At 36.1% G+C, this 20,174-nt stretch overlaps 3 protein-coding genes across 5 annotated transcripts; 2 read left to right on the forward strand and 1 right to left on the reverse strand.

Moving 5' to 3' along the window:
• Window positions 1-1,770: 1,770 nt before the first annotated feature.
• On the reverse strand, window positions 1,771-6,347 carry mrps31 (mitochondrial ribosomal protein S31). The gene is made up of 7 exons (XM_074609960.1): window positions 6,149-6,347; window positions 3,706-4,194; window positions 3,415-3,567; window positions 3,142-3,285; window positions 2,987-3,063; window positions 2,657-2,797; window positions 1,771-2,572 (listed from the first exon to the last, which is right to left on the reverse strand). Exons 1-7 carry the CDS (start codon window positions 6,259-6,261, stop codon window positions 2,337-2,339), a joined length of 1,353 nt encoding a protein of 450 aa, XP_074466061.1. The 5' UTR covers window positions 6,262-6,347; the 3' UTR covers window positions 1,771-2,336.
• A 221-nt stretch (window positions 6,348-6,568) lies between these two features.
• On the forward strand, window positions 6,569-19,480 carry taf6 (TAF6 RNA polymerase II, TATA box binding protein (TBP)-associated factor). Of its 2 annotated transcripts, XR_012590185.1 has the most exons (16): window positions 6,570-6,785; window positions 11,550-11,707; window positions 11,856-11,942; window positions 12,080-12,233; window positions 12,330-12,386; window positions 12,476-12,592; window positions 12,734-12,855; window positions 13,077-13,154; window positions 13,241-13,342; window positions 13,449-13,631; window positions 13,877-13,951; window positions 14,043-14,168; window positions 14,286-14,459; window positions 14,710-14,901; window positions 15,378-15,765; window positions 19,304-19,480. XR_012590185.1 is itself a non-coding variant. In XM_074609959.1 (15 exons), the coding sequence occupies exons 2-15, from the start codon at window positions 11,552-11,554 to the stop codon at window positions 15,666-15,668; spliced, it is 1,914 nt and encodes a 637-aa protein (XP_074466060.1). In that variant the 5' UTR covers window positions 6,569-6,785; window positions 11,550-11,551; the 3' UTR covers window positions 15,669-15,947. The 2 variants fall into 2 exon arrangements, 1 of the variants encoding a protein (XP_074466060.1); XM_074609959.1 differs by lacking the exon at window positions 19,304-19,480 and having other exon boundaries at window positions 6,569-6,785; window positions 15,378-15,947.
• On the forward strand, window positions 16,416-19,241 carry LOC141752228 (thialysine N-epsilon-acetyltransferase-like). 2 transcript variants are annotated; one of them, XM_074609963.1, is made up of 6 exons: window positions 16,416-16,603; window positions 16,749-16,800; window positions 18,292-18,375; window positions 18,543-18,641; window positions 18,763-18,803; window positions 18,972-19,241. In XM_074609963.1, exons 1-6 carry the CDS (start codon window positions 16,541-16,543, stop codon window positions 19,149-19,151), a joined length of 519 nt encoding a protein of 172 aa, XP_074466064.1. In that variant the 5' UTR covers window positions 16,416-16,540; the 3' UTR covers window positions 19,152-19,241. The 2 variants fall into 2 exon arrangements, with proteins under 2 accessions (XP_074466064.1, XP_074466065.1); XM_074609964.1 differs by lacking the exons at window positions 16,416-16,603; window positions 16,749-16,800 and adding an exon at window positions 17,642-17,795.
• Window positions 19,481-20,174: the final 694 nt, after the last annotated feature.

Consider the following 20,174-nt stretch of genomic DNA (forward strand, 5'->3'; position numbering starts at 1 on the left):
TTTAGAAATTTATAATTTTATATTTTAAAAAACAGAATATAGGTAATAGTCTGGAAACACATATTTTCCCATACTCTTTTCTGTTTTCCATAGTTATCCAGACCTGGAAATTACTAAAATCAAATTCCATACCGCGTATAGGAACCCTGTTATTAACACCAGATTTACAACCATGTAATAAAAATGATCAATCATCTGCTTTTCTGCTACTACATCTCATTCAACTCTTGGGTAATTTGCTTCTCTTGTAATTCTGACACATTTTGAAGGCACCTAAACGCACCATAGAGGCAGAGGAACATCCAGACTCCCTCTAGTGCTTTGACAGATACAGAGAACCCACCTGACCACCACAGAGAACTGTTTCTTTCAGAATAGCACACTTTGTGCCTTGTGGTTTTTCACAGTAAAATCTCTTTAAAGGTGAGATATTTCTAGAAAAGAGTGACATGTTTGTATCGAGTAGTTGGGTGTTTCCCCACAAATGGTCTTATTTCCATTAACAGCCATCAGTTGGTGTTTTTGGCTTGTTACTTTTTTGATATCAATGCCATTACTTCACAAAATGTTTTAACACTTTAATCATAGAATCATATCCTGTTTTATCATACTAGTTAATACACATTTTACTGCATTGCAGATGTAGCTTTTTGTTGTTGAAATATCTTTAGGGATGCACCGATCCAACTTTTTCAGCCCCGATACCGATACCAATAGCTAGGCTTTGGGTATCGGCCGATATCGAGTACCGATCCGATACCAGTGTTTAATTAATAATCTGTATGCCTCACTGTGTGGAAGTGACTCGGATCATTCTGTTATGTGTAAGGCAACATTAAGCTTGTCTTAAACATCGCTTTCCTAACTTTGTAAAATAAAATGTGTCCAATAAATACATAGATTTAGATTTACTGAATTGTAAATAATAAATCGTACATCAGCAACTTGGCAAAAAATCTTCAGAATTAACAGGATTTATTTAGTGTGAACCTGATTAATGCAGGAAGAAACTGGTAAACAGGAATTAAAATTTCAGTATATAATGTATATAGTATATAAACATAGAATTGAATAGAATAGATCAGCTCCATTGTCACTGATATCCGATCCACCTATTTGAGTCAGTATCGTCCCGATACCCGATCCAGTATTGTATCGGTGCATCCCTAGAAGATCTAGGGTCCAAGCCGTGTTTTAAAATTGTTAGAAATCCTCACACTATATGACCACAGCTGTCAGTAGTGCCATCTAGTGGGTTATTTGCATATAAGACATGTCTGAGCAGAGCCAGGTGTCTTTCCACACAAAACACTTTTTGTACTTCATAACACATACAAGTAGGGAAGTGTTGCCAAAATCTTATCATGCCAATCATGTGTCTGAGGAAAAGTGAACAAAATGTGGAAATGAGGCACTCTAAAGTGTCCAGCTCTCATTTTCCACACTTTCTCAGACAATAGATTACAGAGGGTGTTTTTAGACCAGATGGAATCTGCGTGGCACATTGTTAACAATTTTAAAAGCACTTCCCCTGCAAAGGGCAAAAGGTTCAAGGTCTTATTACACGCTCCTACTGTAAACCTGATCTGAGGTTCAGATGCTGCACATAAGTTGTACTTGTTTTACAACCTGCCAGGGAAAACGCCATTAGTCACGATCGCAGGTGTTGGTGTGACCTTTGACGCAAAAAGAATACAAAAATATTTTCAACAACCTGTTTTCTTTGGATGTGAAGGTCTTTAACAATGAATCCATTAAAACTAAAGAGTCCACTGTTGCTGTTTTTTAATGCAACGTAATCTCCAAACGTGCCTTGATACAAAACTTCCTTTTTTTATCAATATTTGAGTCAAGTTAACCAGATATAATTCAACACAACAATGTTTGTACATCACTTAATGTCTTTTCATGTACTTGTGTCACCACACTATTAACACATTACAGTCAGTTAAACATCTGTATTAGCATTGGATTATGCAAATAAAGGAAGAAATGATCAGTGGCACAGTATTTGTGGGTAACTGGTACAAAATGAAATAAGCAAAAAGCCATGACTGTACTTTTGCTGCTTTATATGTTTGCATACTTTATACAAGCAACATTTCAAAAGTAGTTCTACAGTCTGATCAACGTGTTAGAAACAGTAGATGCTGTTCAATGTTTGACACCAGGACACAGACTTGATGCCTCTCCGCTCTAACAGGCCTCCTGGAAGAGTTTAGACATCCAACCTGTTCAGGTAAAGATGATCATAGTCGCCCCTCTTGAGTCAATGGATCTTACTTTTATGTGTCCACATTCAACAGATGTTGACAACGTATGCAACTGTCTTAAGCTCAGTTGAGGTAAACATCCGCCTCCTTGAGGACTTCCTCTTTCTGGTGGAAGTAGTCTCTGAACCAGGAAATGTGTTCCTGCTTCTGCTGGACTGTCTGGTAGGGGTTTTTGGACAGACCGGCCACCACAAGCTCCATGAAGTGACGCACTGGTCCCTGACGGGGGAAACCCTCCTCCAAGTGTTTCTCTAAGAAGATGTGCTCATGGAACGGGACGCTGGCTTCCTCCTCCAGGCCTAACATTGAGCAAGAAGACTCTGTCAGTGTGTCATTTTGTCCTTCTTTGTACATTTAGCTAGAATACAGCATTCGTTCCTCACCAATTTCATTGTTGATCGGGTACTGCCACAGTCTCCCCTCTTTGGTCCACTGGATCATTTCCTCAAGCCCGTTGCGGGGTGTTTGGTTGATCGACAGAGACAGCTGATTAGCAAAGTCCATGTCCCATAGAGTTGGCCGTGCTGAAAATATTAAAGCAGCATTGTGGGCAATTTTGCGATTCAAATTGAGAGACCGCCTGCATGACAATAAGCATGAATGAAGCTTGATTTTCAGTACAACAGTTAAAATAATCTACACAAATAACACCATAAATCATCCGCCGTAAGCAAACAAGTCAATAAATAATAGAAGTCTAAATTCTTTATTACCAACTGCTGACTCAGCTCCATCTTGATCAGGACTGGAGGAGAAGATGTTGAGTCTTTTCCCTGAGAACAAGTTCTTCCTAAAAAAATAAAACACACATTAAACACACGATCCATCTCAAAACCTCTCAGGGTACGAACATGACGAAAGTATTTACCTTCTCCGAACGCCGTCCAGCTCTGTAGTGATTCCTCTTTCATGTGTGTATCCTCGCCCGTCGTCGTCAAACCGGATCTGATTCGACGGCCGAGTGTTCTGTCGGTTGGGAAGCCTCCGTACCTTCATGTCAGCGAGGATTACTCTGAGAAAATATTGTGGGTTTCATGTGAGTTTTTATTATCGATTATACAGAATGAAAAAGCAGAAAACAATATTACAATGTCATTTAAATATTCATCCCATTAATATTCATATACTAGTAGACACACACCCGAGGTTGTTCGTGTCTCCTTTCTTCTGAGCCTCAGTGACGGTCTCGTGCTGCCTCAGCTGCTTGAGCAGCTCGGACTCGGCCTGGCTGCGGTCAGGCAGAGTGGAGGCAGCAGCAGACGCAGCTGCAACCAGTTCAGGATCCAGTGTCTCACTAAAAAAACACAATAGATGAAGAGAGACCAAAAGTCAACATTTCTTTGCTTATGTTGTGATACAGCATAAAACTGAAAGAAAGCTGCTTTTCAACAAGGCAATGCAACCTGATGATTGACTTCAATCCCCCTCTCACCTCTGTGATGAAGCCTCCACTGTAGCCTTCTGAAACATACTGATGGTGCTCTCCATATCTGCTGGCTTCGACTTGGGTGTCGGCTCATAACTTGTCTTCACTTTCAAGTTTTTCAGCTTCCTCTTATTAGTTACTTCCACCTTCATGGCTCCAAGAAGGTCGAGGAGACTCTCTTTCCCGCTCTTAGCTGCATCAGTCTTCACTTGTTTTGGCACTGCCACCACCTGTTCAATTTTAACATCCACCTGCTGCTGCGCGGTACTTCCATCATCTGTCTTTAACACCACTGGCTCCTCCTCCCTCTGTTCGGTCATCTTGATGACTTTGCCGTCATCTTCAGCTTCCTGTGTGACCAGAGTTGGAGTTTCTGTTGGCTCAGCCTCTTTATCTGCATTTGTTTTCTCATCTTGATTAACGGGGGCAACATCATCCTTCTTTTCACACAGCCGGACCGAACTTGTGCCGAGGGCTTTGACTCCACCTCCAAACCTATGTTAAGAGAAGAAAGAGTTAATCATCATAGGGGTCTGAATCAGAAGGGATCACAGGAGTTTGAATAATGATAACATACAACAAATTCAATACTAAAACAATTATTATTAGGGGTGGGCAATACCGTCTTAAAATCATCATGATATAGCAGGGATCTTTTTGCAATATGATATTTTTGATGATAATAAAACACTGAAAAACACTTCATTACCAATTGCAGCAACAGACACGTCATTGTTTGGGTCTTTAGACCTCACATCACATATTGATGAATACATTTATCTTGTTTTGAATACTTTTTCGCCAACCAAAGTAGAAAATCTTCTTCTTAACTTCGTCTGTTTTCACCCAGTGAAATATTGAGCGAACATAAAAAAGTATGATGTTGTTTCCATAAAATGTGACCCCACTGTATCTGAACAATAAATGAAGCAAATATGTGACAGAAAACACACAAAACTAAATTGTTTACAAACATAAATGTAGTTTAATATTTTTAATTTAAAGATATATTCTCAAAACTCTAAAAGAAAAGCAAAATAAAAGGTACAGTGGGGGGTCACATTTTCTTACGACAGCCGTAAGAAATTGGTGACCTTATGTGTTGCTGGCTCTCTGCGGTCAGAGATTTATGAAACACCTGTACATGGTGGGAAGTAGAGACCACGGTAGCTTTTAAAGGTCCCATATTGTAAAAAGTGAGATTTTCAAGTCTTTTATGTTATAAAACAGGTTTATATGCTTTATAAATACAGTTAAACAGGAAGTAAACATGGACCCAAGCTTTTACCTAGCAACGCAATTTCACTGCAATTCCGTTGCAATGCACTAAAACGGAGCGTTTCAGACAGAGAGTACATACAGGTATATTCAGGCAGACCGTATGAGGAAAATAAAGTGGACTGTTTGTAACTTCTTACACGTATAAATCACCCGGGTCGGTGTCCCATGTGCGCTCGCGTGTGTGGCTACGTTGTTCAGACTCAGACTCCAACACAAACTATACGGAAGCACCAAAACTGCAAAGTGCATGCACGCACACTCCACACTGCAGAAGACTTCATAGCTCTGAGAATATCTAGTGAATATACAGGGGACGTTTGTGCAGAAATAACTGCTGCAGCTCCTCCAGACCAACAGAGGTTTCCCGTGTCTTGTGAAGTGACGGGGCTCCGCAGAGAGAAACGTTATCGTCTCCGACCAAAACTCCGGTGTCTCCCGTTCCCTCCGACCGCAGTCTGGAGGCTGAGGCAGGAAACGCCAACACTAGGATCAGCAGTGATTCATGGAGAGACCTTCGTTTGGTCAGCTAACATTGACGTGTGTCTCCTCACCGTGTTGAGCGATGCTCGTTCACGCCTGTTTAGAGCGAGCACAAGCCCGACGCTGACTTTCGTTGACTTAACAGCCACAGGTGTCGCTGTTAACAAGCATTTCTGATTCTTACAAACAGTCCCTTTAACATTACAGCATGTAAACATGTTCTAGTAGAAACATAAAATACCAATATGAACCTGAAAATGAGCACGATATGGGACCTTTAAATGAATAAATCCCTGTCTGTCAGAGAGATGTGAAGGTCTCCTGAGTGCAAGGTGCTGGATGGGACCATCTTTCTCCAGCTTCATAGTTTTGCAGTTGTGACCTCATATAGACGTTACCATGGAAACGACCTGCCAGTGAGGCTCCTCCCCATTACTGCAGGTCGTTACCATGGAAACGACCTGCCAGTGAGGCTCCTCCCCATTACTGCAGGTCAAATAAGCTAACAGCTAACATTAGTGTCCTTTATACAGCTTTTATGGAGATAAAACAGTTTCATGTAGTGTGTTGTCACTGGCAATGTACAAAAGGTTGTCTTAACTAAAAACATACATCACTAAACAACCCATATAAGTAGCAGATGTTAACTAAACACTCACATAATGTTCACTAACAGCTAAAAACTCACCTGAACACCGGAAGTGCAGCCTTGTGACATTTAGCTGGTAACACACACGACTCGTATACACTAACTGAAGAGTTACGAGCCGTGAACACAGTCCGGAATATTAATCTATACATGATTACTTCTTGCAAATGCCCTTCTCCACGCTTATGACATTTGTCTCCGGTGCTACAAGATAAAGTCACCCAGGGAAACTCGAGGACAACATTGGTTCCGGCCCCCTGGGTTTATATTATATATTAATGGTGTAAAAGGGGTATTTTCTGTTCGGGAAACTGTCTATTAATTCACCTATTATGTCAAAATATTTAACTGTGGCGTTCGTTATTTTAAAATACACGTTCTTTAACTTGTAATTGTGATAAGTTGCTGATCAATAAACGGTTATGTGAGCCCTCAACTGAACTCTCGCGAGATCACAACCGGAAACGTGATTCAAAATGGCGAAGGAGCATAAGCGCTAAAAAAGAGGTTCAGCTGCAAAACGTGAATTAAGTTATTAAGTTATTTACACTGAAAGATGGATATTCACACAGAAGAACTAGCTTTGCGGGATAACTACTGTTGCAAATGTCAACATTGACCTGTTTTTAATCGTCTAAGTTCCTGATTAAACAGAAAAGGAAGAAAACAACTTCAGGTAACATGTCAACGGAGCTAAGCGGCTAGCATGAAGCTAACACACAGTTCATATTAAACAACTCTGCAGGAGTTAAGAGGCTTTAAACTAACTCTGTGCATGTTGATATGAAGTTATTGCACTGGTATTAGTATACTTTAGATGTGGTTTGTGTGTAGCTAGTTGGTTGTTATTCAGTCAGAGTGGTTAACCCGCTTTAAGTGCAGCTCTGTGTTTGTTTACACACATGAAGTGTAAAACCTTTAAATAGTATTAATCCCTTATGGGTTTTTCCATGTTGCATTGTCAACAAGATGCATCATTTAATCACTCAGCTCAGTGTGTTTGTTTACACAAATTTTTTTGTTTTGTTTATTTGTTTTGCACAATTTAAGACTATACAACATTAAAAAAATAAATGAATAATATACAGTGCAGGAAGAGACAAAAAAAAAACACTGAAGCGTCCACCTAGAGACAAGATTAATATAAAGAAATAATATATTTTGTTTATTTGTTTACTTGTTTTTCACAATTTAAGACTACACAACATAACAAACAAATAAATGAATAATATACAGTGCAGGAAGAGACAAAAAAAAACACTGAAGCGTCCACCTAGAGACAAGATTAATATAAAGAAATAATATATTTTGTTTATTTGTTTTGCACAATTTAAGACTATACAACATAAAAAAAATAAATTAATAATATACAGTGCAGGAAGAGACAAAAAAAACACTGAAGCGTCCACCTAGACAAGATTAATATAAAGAAATAATATATTTTGTTTATTTGTTTTGCACAATTTAAGACTATACAACATAACAAAAATAAATTAATAATATACAGTGCAGGAAGAGACAAAAAAAAACACTGAAGCGTCCACCTAGAGACAAGATTAATATAAAGAAATAATATATTTTGTTTATTTGTTTACTTGTTTTTCACAATTTAAGACTACACAACATAACAAACAAATAAATGAATAATATACAGTGCAGGAAGAGACAAAAAAAAACACTGAAGCGTCCACCTAGAGACAAGATTAATATAAAGAAATAATATATTTTGTTTATTTGTTTTGCACAATTTAAGACTATACAACATAAAAAAAATAAATGAATAATATACAGTGCAGGAAGAGACAAAAAAAAACACTGAAGCGTCCACCTAGAGACAAGATTAATATAAAGAAATAATATATTTTGTTTATTTGTTTTGCACAATTTAAGACTATACAACATAAAAAAAATAAATGAATAATATACAGTGCAGGAAGAGACAAAAAAAAACACTGAAGCGTCCACCTAGAGACAAGATTAATATAAAGAAATAATATATTTTGTTTATTTGTTTTGCACAATTTAAGACTATACAACATAAAAAAAATAAATGAATAATATACAGTGCAGGAAGAGACAAAAAAAAAAACACTGAAGCGTCCACCTAGAGACAAGATTAATATAAAGAAATAATATATTTTGTTTATTTGTTTTGCACAATTTAAGACTATACAACATAAAAAAAATAAATGAATAATATACAGTGCAGGAAGAGACAAAAAAAAACACTGAAGCGTCCACCTAGAGACAAGATTAATATAAAGAAATAATATATTTTGTTTATTTGCTTTGCACAATTTAAGACTACAACATAACAAAAAAAAAATTAATAATATACAGTGCAGGAAGAGACAAAAAAAAACACTGAAGCGTCCACCTAGAGACAAGATTAATATAAAGAAATAATATATTTAGTTTATTTGTTTTGCACAATTTAAGACTATACAACATAACAAAAAAAAAATTAATAATATACAGTGCAGGAAGAGACAAAAAAAAACACTGAAGCGTCCACCTAGAGACAAGATTAATATAAAGAAATAATATATTTTGTTTATTTGTTTTGCACAATTTAAGACTATACAACATAAAAAAAATAAATGAATAATATACAGTGCAGGAAGAGACAAAAAAAAAAACACTGAAGCGTCCACCTAGAGACAAGATTAATATAAAGAAATAATATATTTTGTTTATTTGTTTTGCACAATTTAAGACTATACAACATAAAAAAAATAAATGAATAATATACAGTGCAGGAAGAGACAAAAAAAAACACTGAAGCGTCCACCTAGAGACAAGATTAATATAAAGAAATAATATATTTTGTTTATTTGCTTTGCACAATTTAAGACTATACAACATAACAAAAAAAAAATTAATAATATACAGTGCAGGAAGAGACAAAAAAAAACACTGAAGCGTCCACCTAGAGACAAGATTAATATAAAGAAATAATATATTTAGTTTATTTGTTTTGCACAATTTAAGACTATACAACATAACAAAAAAAAATTAATAATATACAGTGCAGGAAGAGACAAAAAAAAACACTGAAGCGTCCACCTAGAGACAAGATTAATATAAAGAAATAATATATTTTGTTTATTTGTTTTGCACAATTTAAGACTATACAACATAAAAAAAATAAATGAATAATATACAGTGCAGGAAGAGACAAAAAAAAAAACACTGAAGCGTCCACCTAGAGACAAGATTAATATAAAGAAATAATATATTTTGTTTATTTGTTTTGCACAATTTAAGACTATGCAACATTAAAAAAATAAATGAATAATATACAGTGCAGGAAGAGACAAAAAAAAACACTGAAGCGTCCACCTAGAGACAAGATTAATATAAAGAAATAATATATTTTGTTTATTTGTTTACTTGTTTTTCACAATTTAAGACTACACAACATAACAAACAAATAAATGAATAATATACAGTGCAGGAAGAGACAAAAAAAAACACTGAAGCGTCCACCTAGAGACAAGATTAATATAAAGAAATAATATATTTTGTTTATTTGTTTTGCACAATTTAAGACTATACAACATAAAAAAAATAAATGAATAATATACAGTGCAGGAAGAGACAAAAAAAAAACACTGAAGCGTCCACCTAGAGACAAGATTAATATAAAGAAATAATATATTTTGTTTATTTGTTTTGCACAATTTAAGACTACAACATAAAAAAAAAAAAATGAATAATATACAGTGCAGGAAGAGACAAAAAAAAACACTGAAGCGTCCACCTAGAGACAAGATTAATATAAAGAAATAATATATTTTGTTTATTTGTTTTGCACAATTTAAGACTATACAACATAAAAAAAATAAATGAATAATATACAGTGCAGGAAGAGACAAAAAAAAACACTGAAGCGTCCACCTAGAGACAAGATTAATATAAAGAAATAATATATTTTGTTTATTTGTTTTGCACAATTTAAGACTACACAACATAAAAAAAATAAATGAATAATATACAGTGCAGGAAGAGACAAAAAAAAACACTGAAGTGTCCACCTAGAGACAAGATTAATATAAAGAAATAATATATTTTGTTTATTTGTTTTGCACAATTTAAGACTATACAACATAAAAAAAAAAAGAATAATATACTGTATTGTTATTGTTATATATATCTTGTCTTAATTGTTTATCACTATTATGTAGTCATATTATTTCTTTATATTAATCTTGTCTCTAGGTGGAGGCTTCAGATAAGCCCAGTGGGTTTTTATTATATATATATTATTCATTTATTTTTTTGTTATGCCTTAAATTGTGCAAAAACAAATTGAAAAGGGAAAAAAAATATTAAAAAGGAAGAGGCAATAAACCCACTGGGCTTATCTGAAGCCTCCACCTAGAGACAAGATTAATATAAAGAAATTCATTTTCGTTGTATATGTTGATATGAAGTTGTTGCACTGGAGTATACTTTAGATGTTGTTTGAGCGTTGTGTGTAGCTAGTTGGTTGTTATTCCGTCAGAGTGGTGTTTTTTTTGTTTATTTGTTTTGCACAATTTAAGACTATACAACATAACAAAAAAAATAAATGAATAATATATATATATAATAAAAACATATATATATATATATATATATATATATATATATATATATATATATAATAAAAACCCACTGGGCTTATCTGAAGCCTCCACCTAGAGACAAGATTAATATAAAGAAATAATATGACTACATAATAGTGATAACAAACAATTAGGACAAGAAATATCTCAGTGTGTTTGTTTACACACATGAAGTATAAAAGCTTTAAAAAGTATTCATCCCTTATGGAGTTTTCCATGTTGCATTGTAAACAAGATGCATCATTGAATCAAAGTGAATGTAATCAGGATTTCTGGCACTAATAACAGAGATTGTAAGTAACGTAATGCCCTTTATGTGGATATGTGGTTGAGGCATCTGCTGTAGAAATGACTAGTTTCTGTGTATGTTTGCGGTTGTTGTCCTGTTGCATTCGTGTTACTATGTTAAAGTGTTGTTTGGCTTATGGCATAAATAACATTTGTTTAATGAAAGTGTAATTTTGGTTTCAATAGAGCCTCTTGCACTTTGTGTATTGAGTTTCCCACAAGCTCTTTTTGCAAACACTAGCTGGAAAGATGTCATAAGGCTTTTGTTTTCAACATTGACTTTCTTTTTGACATCATCCCATGAAGCTGCATTGAAACACACAGTTGTTGTATGCACATTGTCCAACATCTCAGCAATGGAAACATGTAACTTCCTGAGTGATGGGATTGGCCTCTTTAGGGAGCTAGAGCTGCAATAAGACAGTGAGCCATTTAAAAGGCTGCAAAACTAGTGTCTCCTGAATAAGTGGAACACTTCTGTTTGAATTTTTTGTGTGTACATGTGAGGGTTGATATTCACAGACCGCTGTGTACTTTGTCAGCCATGGCAGAGGAACGTCGGCAGAAGCAGTGTTCCGTCGTCCTGCCCACAGAGTCCATGAAGGCCATGGCAGAGTCTGTGGGAGTGGGGCAGTTGCAGGAGGAAAGCTGCGCAGCCCTAAGTGAAGAAGTCAGCTACAGAATAAAAGAAATTGCACAGGTAAATCACGGATGGTCTTAGCAGATATGTTGTTTGTGGGTCCGTAAATTGCTTCGAAACCACATGCTTAATTGTCTTTGTCATATCTGATATATGAGCTTTATAATTGAATTCTGTTTGATCTCTCTCTTTTCTCCCTTTTACATAGGATGCTCTCAAATTCATGCATCATGGGAAGAGACGCAAATTAACCACCAGCGACATAGATAATGCTCTCAAACTAAAAAACGTGGAGGTAAGGGAGAACTTGCATAACTTTTATTGCTTAATTAAACCTCTTGATGGATGGTGTTCGAAGGAAAGCAGGACGTGCGTCTTTTGCTCTGATTTCTTTTGAACTTCTGCGTTCTAAGTAAATTCCTCTCGTTACAGCCCCTGTATGGGTTCCAGGCGCAAGAGTTTATCCCTTTTCGCTTTGCAAGTGGTGGTGGAAGAGAGCTTCATTTCTATGAGGAAAAGGAAGTCGACCTCAGTGACATTATTAACACACCGCTCCCCAGAGTTCCACTAGATGTGTCTCTCAAAGGTACCCAGATAATCAGTATTACATGTCATTATACTCCAGGATATTGTCTTGTTTTGACTGTAAGCTCATACATCATGCTTGTTTGTTAACCCACAGCCCATTGGTTAAGCATTGAAGGGGTGCAGCCTTCTATTCCAGAAAATCCACCACCAGGTGAGCCCTGTTTGCATTTTCTTCTCTTAAAAGACAAACAAATATCTGGAGGAAAAACTTAAAAATTGTTTTTATTTATTGCATTTCAGCACCAAAAGAGCAACAAAAGGTTGAATCGACAGAGCCCCTCAAAGTCGTCAAACCTGGTCAGGAGGAGGAAGGTACGATTCCAGGCAAGAGTCAGGGGATGGGTGCTGATGGCAAAGGTCAGTATCGTTTGTTGTATTCAAATTCAACTTTGTTCAGTTATCTTCTCCTGTCCCTCTACCTCGCTTCCTTCTCCCCTCCCTAATCCTTTATGATTATGTTTGTCTCCTTCATTCCATGTTTATATGTGTCTCTTTCAGGAAAGGATAAGGGTCTAATAAGGTTGAAGCCTCGCAGTACTCATGAGTTGTCTGTGGAACAGCAGCTCTACTACAAGGAAATCACAGAAGCGTGTGTTGGCTCCTGTGAAGCTAAGAGAGCTGTAAGTCCTGCTTGTCTGTCTTTCAGTATATATGGTTTATTTTATACATGCTGAGTAACAACGTAGTATTCTTTTCTTGATTCGTTTTGACAAGAAATTACAGTGTGAGTTTCATTTATCGGCTATAAAGTAAAGAAATGTATGTGCAATTACGGAATTCTGCCAAAATGATGAAATAGTAGTTTTAACCTTGTTTGTCATGTCACTTTTGTCTCATTTAGGAAGCTTTACAGAGTATTGCTACGGATCCTGGACTGTATCAGATGCTTCCAAGATTCAGCACATTTATTTCTGAAGGAGTGAGCATCTTTTCCCGCTTCTCACCTCATATCAAATACCCAAACATACCTCTGCTGAAAGTACTGACTTTATGCTCTCCTCAAAGGTTCGTGTGAACGTGGTGCAAAACAACTTGGCTCTACTGATTTATCTAATGCGGATGGTCAAAGCTCTAATGGACAACCCCACCCTGTATTTGGAGAAATACGTGAGTGCAGAAAACAAACAAAGTGTTGTATTATTTTTGTTTTGAACGGTATAATCTCAACGTATACTTTTATTCTAATGATATCATTTTCTATCTGTACTTGCAGCTGCATGAGCTCATCCCAGCTGTGGTGACATGTATTGTGAGCAAGCAGCTGTGTTTGCGACCAGATGTGGACAACCACTGGGCTTTACGAGACTTTGCTGCTCGCCTCATGGCCCAAAGTTGTAAAACCTTCAGTACTACGACCAACAACATCCAGTCTCGTATAACCAAGACTTTTACTAAGGTGGGTTTTTGTGTTTTATATTTTGTTCCCAAAAAGTTTGATATAAAGACAAGTTTTGTTAACACAGTCAGGTACCAGATATATCCTCCTCACTCAAGGATGTTATTGATTATTATGAATATTTTTCTAGCCACAGATGCATTGTTTTGGGTTATCTCTCGTTATAGATAAACGTTACCCTCCTTGAATTTACACCACTGTTTAAAACACTTCACATACTAAACTAGACTGACATGTTTCCTCAGAGTTGGTTGGATGACAAAACCCAGTGGACGACACGTTACGGCTGCATCGCCGGACTTGCTGAACTAGGACCTGATGTGAGTGTGATTCTGTTTCCTCAAGTCTTCATCATTTTTACTCTTTTCAATCGGCACCAACCTCCTTATTTATTTTTTTTTCCCCATGCAGGTGATTAAGACGTTGATCCTTCCTCGGCTTACTATAGAGGGTGTTCGCATCAAAACAGTGATGGAAGGACCGGTGGTCTCAAATATTGATAAGATAGGAGCTGACCACGTTCAAAGCCTCTTACTGGTAATACGTTTGTGATTATTATGCACCGAAAAGTAGAGAACTTCACACAGATTGATATATTTGTCATCAGACCGGTACTTACGTTTCATGGATACAAAATGTGTTTTGTTTTCAAAGAAACACTGTGCAAGTGTTATTGCCAAGATCCGACCACAGCCTGACAACGTGGAGCAGTATCGGACAGACTATGGTTACCTCGGACCCATGCTTTGCTCCCATGTAATGAAGGCCAGGACTCAAGCAGCACTGCAAGCTCAACAAGTCAACAGAACCACATTAACAATCACACAGGTACGTTTAATACTTTATGTAATGCATTATGTAAATATAGTATGTTTAGTGAAGTATAAATAAATGTGAGAAAGCTGGAAGGAAGTTTTTGAACAAAAAAAAAAAGATGTCATAAAACATTGATGTATTATATATTATATATTATTACATATATCAGAGTTAATGTGGAGCATTGCAGAATGACATGTAAGTAAACAAGCACAGAAGCACACAGCTGTTCAATTATGAATGATGAATCCTTCTCTTGCAGCCTCGTCCCACCCTCACTGTCTCACAAAGTGGGTTTAGTGGGTCGGCAGGGCCACGCACTCCCAGCATCATCAAGGTTCCTAGCTCCCTCACCCTGATGTCCCCTCGACCAGGGACCCCATCGCAGCCATCTCCCCCGGCAACAAAGTACATCGTCATGTCAACCAGTGCAGGAAACGCCTCAACTCAGCAGGTTCTTTTCTATTGATTTTAATTCAGTTTTACACTCATCACAACGTTGCTCTGCAGCGCATCACTACAGGAAATCTCCACAGGGTATTATTTGAATAATAACCGAATACTACCCAGGGATTTTCGAATAGTATTTTTGCTTGGAATGCACATCCCTAATATATATATATATATATATATATATATATATATATATATATATATATAATATAGTTTTTATTGCCATCTCAATAAAGCAGCTCCAATAACAATGTAATCATAATCAGTGACATTTTATAACAACATTTATCTAATGTGTTACATTATGAAAACAGAAGCACTAATAAAAAAGATTGAATACAGACATGAAACATTTATATTATTTATTAATTAATAATGTGATTGGTGTGAAAATGAACCGGTCTTGAATTTAAGGGCATTTCCTGAAACCCTTCTCTGTAAAATCCACAAATCTTCATCTTTTTGTCTTCCCTCTAGGTGATCACCCTCAGCTCTTCCCAGTCCGGCTCATCGGTCACCAGCACGGTTCCCAGCGGCACTTCGACCTTGCAGCCTTTGGTAAAACTGGAGTCTGGCAGTGGCACTGGACTGACGGGTCCACGACCTATGCAGAAGTACATAGTTGTATCTCTGCCCTCATCTGCCTCTTCCTCTTTGGAGACTAAGACCTCTGTGATACCAACCTCAATTTCCTCAAACCCACTAGAAGCTGCGATGAAGCTAGACCGGTCCGAGTCTCCTGGAGCGAGCACCCAGTCGCCACACTGAGACTTGTTCAAACAGTGGAGATTTTTTTACCATGTTGTTGCAGCTGAACACACAGTGGTTTGTTTGGGCTGAACTTAAAGGGGTAAACTCTGGCGAGGTATGAAGGGGAATATCTGAACTCTTGACTGATTAAAGAGCAAATGTGACAAGACATTGTAAATATGTTAATGCCCTATGAAAACTGAGGTCCAGCTGTGAGATCTGTCATGTTTCAGCTTATATTCTAATTGATTTCATGTTCTTTTTTTTACCTTAAAATAAATCAGATTTTGTATTAAATCCTTTATTTGGGCGTGTTTTATTTTATACCCCATGAGTGATGTAAAAGCCAGCAAAAAGAGAAACACTATTACTGACTTCCTCAGTCCTTCAGTGTTGGAAGAAGTAGCCATTACTTTTACTTGAGTAAAGTTCTGTGTCAAAATATTCCATTACAAGCAAAAGTCCTGCATTCAAGATTTTACCTAAATAAAATAACACAAATATTATATTTTCTATACTAACATTTTTGTATGTAAAGGACCTGTGAATGAAAAGTAACCAGGCTGTCAGATCAATGTAGTGGAGTAAAAAGGTATAATAAGCATAAAATGGAAATACTTAAGTAAAGCCCAAGTACTTAAAAGCTGTACAAGTACTTGAGTAAATGTAATTAGTTACATTTCACTACTACTTCCTGTCAGAGTTCCAGAAGTAAATAAACTTGCACGTTTTGACTTTTATTTTGAAGACAAATTGCACCAGATACTTCCTGTGTGTTAGTTGTTATCAGTGCTATGGGTCATGTGTATTTGTAGTCAATCATTGGACATCTCTCTGAGGAAGAACACAGACAGGATTAATAAGTGTGGACTGTGGTAAATTAAACAAACATGAATTTTAAAATACGAGCTGCAACAAAAGAAGACTGCAAAGAAATCTCCAGAATGATGTTGGTGAGTCTTCATAACTTCTCTCTTAAATGGTGTTTTGTTATGTAATACACCATGCAAGGTGCATATTAATTGTTACATGTCCTTAAATGACACGATACAGAGGCCTTCATTCACATATAACGTTTTAAAACTTCCCCCTTTTCAGGAGTTGGCAATTTATGAAAAAGCACCCGACCAAGTGAAGATAACTCATGAAGGTAATTCTGCACTTAATGAATAATAAATTGTACAATAAAAAGAAGCATTAACATATTTATTTACAAATTAATCTATGAATAAATAGACTGGATTACAAAGTAATTAATTATTTGACAATTTAAATGGCAATAAAAAGACAAATTATAAAAATAATTTACAAATGAAATATTAATCCATCAATAAATAGTTCAAATTAAAAAGGGATTTCTAAAAACACCATAAAACAGTCAATATATACATCATTTAAAAATATATTAATGAATTCATAAATTATATATTAATATTTAATTTGTAAATTCTTTTCATAATTCTTCTTTTTATTGCCCATTAAAATGTCAAATAATGACATACTTTGTAATTTAGTTCATATATTCATAGATTAATAAATTAATTTGGAAACAAATGTATGAAGGCTTGAGTAGGCAGAATATTTTTGGCACCATTGGGCAAAAATTCCATAATAACCTTTCAGCATTTTGTAATTCAAGTGTTCTGAGAGACTTCTGCTCCTCCTCATGGCTCTGTTTTCAGACTTTAAAAAATCTAGCCCGTGACGGGAGACTTTGACCAATCACAGGTCATTTCATTGAGAGAGCGTTCCTATTGGCCGTGCTCCGGTGCTTGGTATTTCCTCAACAGATCTCCACATGGCTGCCGGGTCAAAAACATTCTCATTTTACAGCTAAACAGTACACTACAAGATGTTTCTGAGATCATCTGAGGAGAGAAATAGGCATTACAGTAACATATCAATGTCTGCTGTGAAAAGGGTCTATATAGTAACTTGAGATGCCACCATGACCGTCAACAGAAGTCATCCTTATATGTGAGTGTCTGAACAGCCGAGGCTACAAAGTGCAGTCTACGATTAATTATTATATAGGTAATAAGTAGTGTAAGACTTTGCAACCAGACATAGTTCTATAATACATGTGGATGCACTTAATCAGTAACTGTGATGACATTACAGCCTCTTTGATAAGAAGGAGTGGAGGTGAGTTCAGGAGACATTTTTTTAAAATGTGGTTGTATGTGTGGGCAGTTATATCTGCTCATGTCTTTCTCATTCAATTTCAATTTTACTTTCAATACAAGTAGCTCTTATTAGGTGTAATTTCTTTTTATAAATATTTTCAAGTGCCAAAGTTTTATGAAGTAGGAAATGCCTTCAACATGTTTATGAGTAAACAACTTAGTCTGGATAAAACTTGCAGATTTAGATGTAACATTTTGAATTGTGATCCACAGCTAAGGTTAATCATTTCTATTTTTTTCTTGCCTAATGGACTATTTCGTAGTAATTTTACCATGTGATTTGATCTTAGCTGTTATTATCAATAAGAGCAGAGTCGTAAAAAATTAATGCATCTTTAAATGTTTCAAGTATTGATGTGTCTTGTCACGTGGGTGCTGATGAACTGTAATATTATTTCTAATGTAAAGATGAAATGTTGCTATTTGGGTGGATTATCTGTCTGGTTTATCTTTAGAGCTGGAGCAGGACGGTTTCTGCCAGAATCCCTTCTTTGAATGCCTCGTTGCAGAAGTGCCTGAGGCGCATAAATCTAAAGAAGGTAAAGTGTTGATCAAGGCCTTTTCTATTGTAGTTTCCTGTCGGCATCTTATGCACATAATAAAAGGTCTGTGCCATTGCTGTTTAGATATTTCCATTTATTATCCAACAAATCACAATGACTACTCAAACGGATGTTGCTCATCATGGTTCTTTTTGTCCGTGTAGGATTCACAATTGTCGGATACGCCCTTTACTTCTACACATACTCATGGAAGGGCCGGTCAGCATATATGGAGGACCTGTATGTGATGGCAGAATTCAGAGGTAAAATATGTGTTGAATTGGTGTCAACGAATCCTGGAAAGAAAGTATTGTGTAAAATGTGTTTTGTGTACTTGCGTGAATCATAATAATTACTGTTGCCTTTAATTGATTTCTTTTACAGGAAGTGGCATTGGCAAGGGTTTACTGAGCAAAGTGGCTGAGGTAATTGTTTTTTAATATAGCAGTGGTGTAATAGCCCTTAAGATGAAAAGGTCAGCTTTTAAAACTCGATTGCAACTCTAAGTTTGAAAGTATTGTTGATCTTAATGTAAGATCGTCTGTCCTGTGTGAAGAAGAGGTTAACAGTGCATGGCTGTTTGGTTTCCTCAGGTGGGGAAGAAGAAGCAGTGTGTGCGGCTGCAGTTGTCTGTGTTGGACTGGAATACTCCCTCTCGAGACTTCTACGCTGCTAAAGGAGCTCAGGACCTCACCGACAGCAAAGGATTGCACTTGATTCGTTTTGACGGACAAAGCCTGGACAAATTAGCAAACCAAGCACCTAAAGATTAAAAGTTTGACATGGAAAATATATATCTTACTGTGAAAAAAATGTGCCTGCTTTGTTTTCTGCCATAAACATGCAACCTTTATAAAACAGTGCCAACAAAAGCCCTGTCTTATAAAGACAGTGGGCTGAGCTTAAAGGGGTAAACTCTGGCGAGGTATGAAGGGGAATATCTGAACTCTTGACTGATTAAAGAGCAAATGTGACTAGACATTGTAAATATGTTAATGCCCTATGAAAACGGAGGTCCAGCTGTGAGATCTGTCATGTTTCAGCTTATATTCTAATTGATTTCATGTTCTTTTTTTTACCTTAAAATAAATCAGATTTTGTATTAAATCCTTTATTTGGGCGTGTTTTATTTTATACCCCATGAGTGATGTAAAAGCCAGCAAAAAGCCAGCAAAAAGAGAAACAGTCCTCCTTCAGTCCTTCAGTGTTGGAAGAAGTACCCATTACTTTTACTTGAGTAAAGTTCTGTGTCAAAATATTCCATTACAAGTAAAAGTCCTGCATTCAAAATGTTACTTAAATAAAAGAACAATAGTATTATGATATTTTCTATGCTTACATTTTTTGTATGTAAAGGACCTGTGAATGAAAAGTAACCAGGCTGTCAGATCAATGTAGTGGAGTAAAAAAGTATAATAAACATAAAATGGAAATGCTTAAGTAAAGCACAAGTACTTCAAAGCTATACAAGTACTTGAGTAAATGTAATTGATTACAATTCACCACTACATCCTGTCAGTCTGGAGGCCAGAGTTTCAGAAGTAATTAGATAAAGGTTTTAAAAGTGAAAAATGCAAAAGTACAAGACCACATTAAACACATAAGTCAACTATGATGATGACCCCTAGAGCTACTATGGAATAGTACAGTCTTATTATTATTTATTTATTTATGCATTTCTTTTTTGTTCCTTGAATTATTTTCTACCCCCTCTTTTATTTGTGTTATTATATATTCTATTATATATATTTTTTTATAATTTTAGTTATCTTTCCTATCCAATTGTGCCTTGTATG

This window comes from Sebastes fasciatus, chromosome 16 (genome assembly GCF_043250625.1).
Source record: "Sebastes fasciatus isolate fSebFas1 chromosome 16, fSebFas1.pri, whole genome shotgun sequence".
In the NCBI taxonomy this organism is placed as follows: Eukaryota; Metazoa; Chordata; class Actinopteri; order Perciformes; family Sebastidae; genus Sebastes; species Sebastes fasciatus.

Bases quoted from the DNA above. Each gene is read 5' to 3' on its own strand.
- taf6 (XM_074609959.1), top strand. From the start codon at position 11,552: ATGGCAGAGGAACGTCGGCAGAAGCAGTGTTCCGTCGTCCTGCCCACA. The intron at 12,856-13,076 runs GTAAGTCCTGCT...TGTCTCATTTAG, and splicing joins CCTGTGAAGCTAAGAGAGCT to GAAGCTTTACAGAGTATTGC. The intron at 14,460-14,709 runs GTACGTTTAATA...CTTCTCTTGCAG, and splicing joins CCACATTAACAATCACACAG to CCTCGTCCCACCCTCACTGT.
- mrps31 (XM_074609960.1), bottom strand. From the start codon at position 6,261: ATGTATAGATTAATATTCCGGACTGTGTTCACGGCTCGTAACTCTTCA. The intron at 3,286-3,414 runs GTGTGTGTCTAC...ATATTTTCTCAG, and splicing joins GGAGACACGAACAACCTCGG to AGTAATCCTCGCTGACATGA. The intron at 2,798-2,986 runs GTAATAAAGAAT...TAATATTTTCAG, and splicing joins TGGAGCTGAGTCAGCAGTTG to CACGGCCAACTCTATGGGAC.
- LOC141752228 (XM_074609963.1), top strand. From the start codon at position 16,541: ATGAATTTTAAAATACGAGCTGCAACAAAAGAAGACTGCAAAGAAATC. The intron at 16,801-18,291 runs GTAATTCTGCAC...GTTTATCTTTAG, and splicing joins AGTGAAGATAACTCATGAAG to AGCTGGAGCAGGACGGTTTC. The intron at 18,804-18,971 runs GTAATTGTTTTT...TGGTTTCCTCAG, and splicing joins TACTGAGCAAAGTGGCTGAG to GTGGGGAAGAAGAAGCAGTG.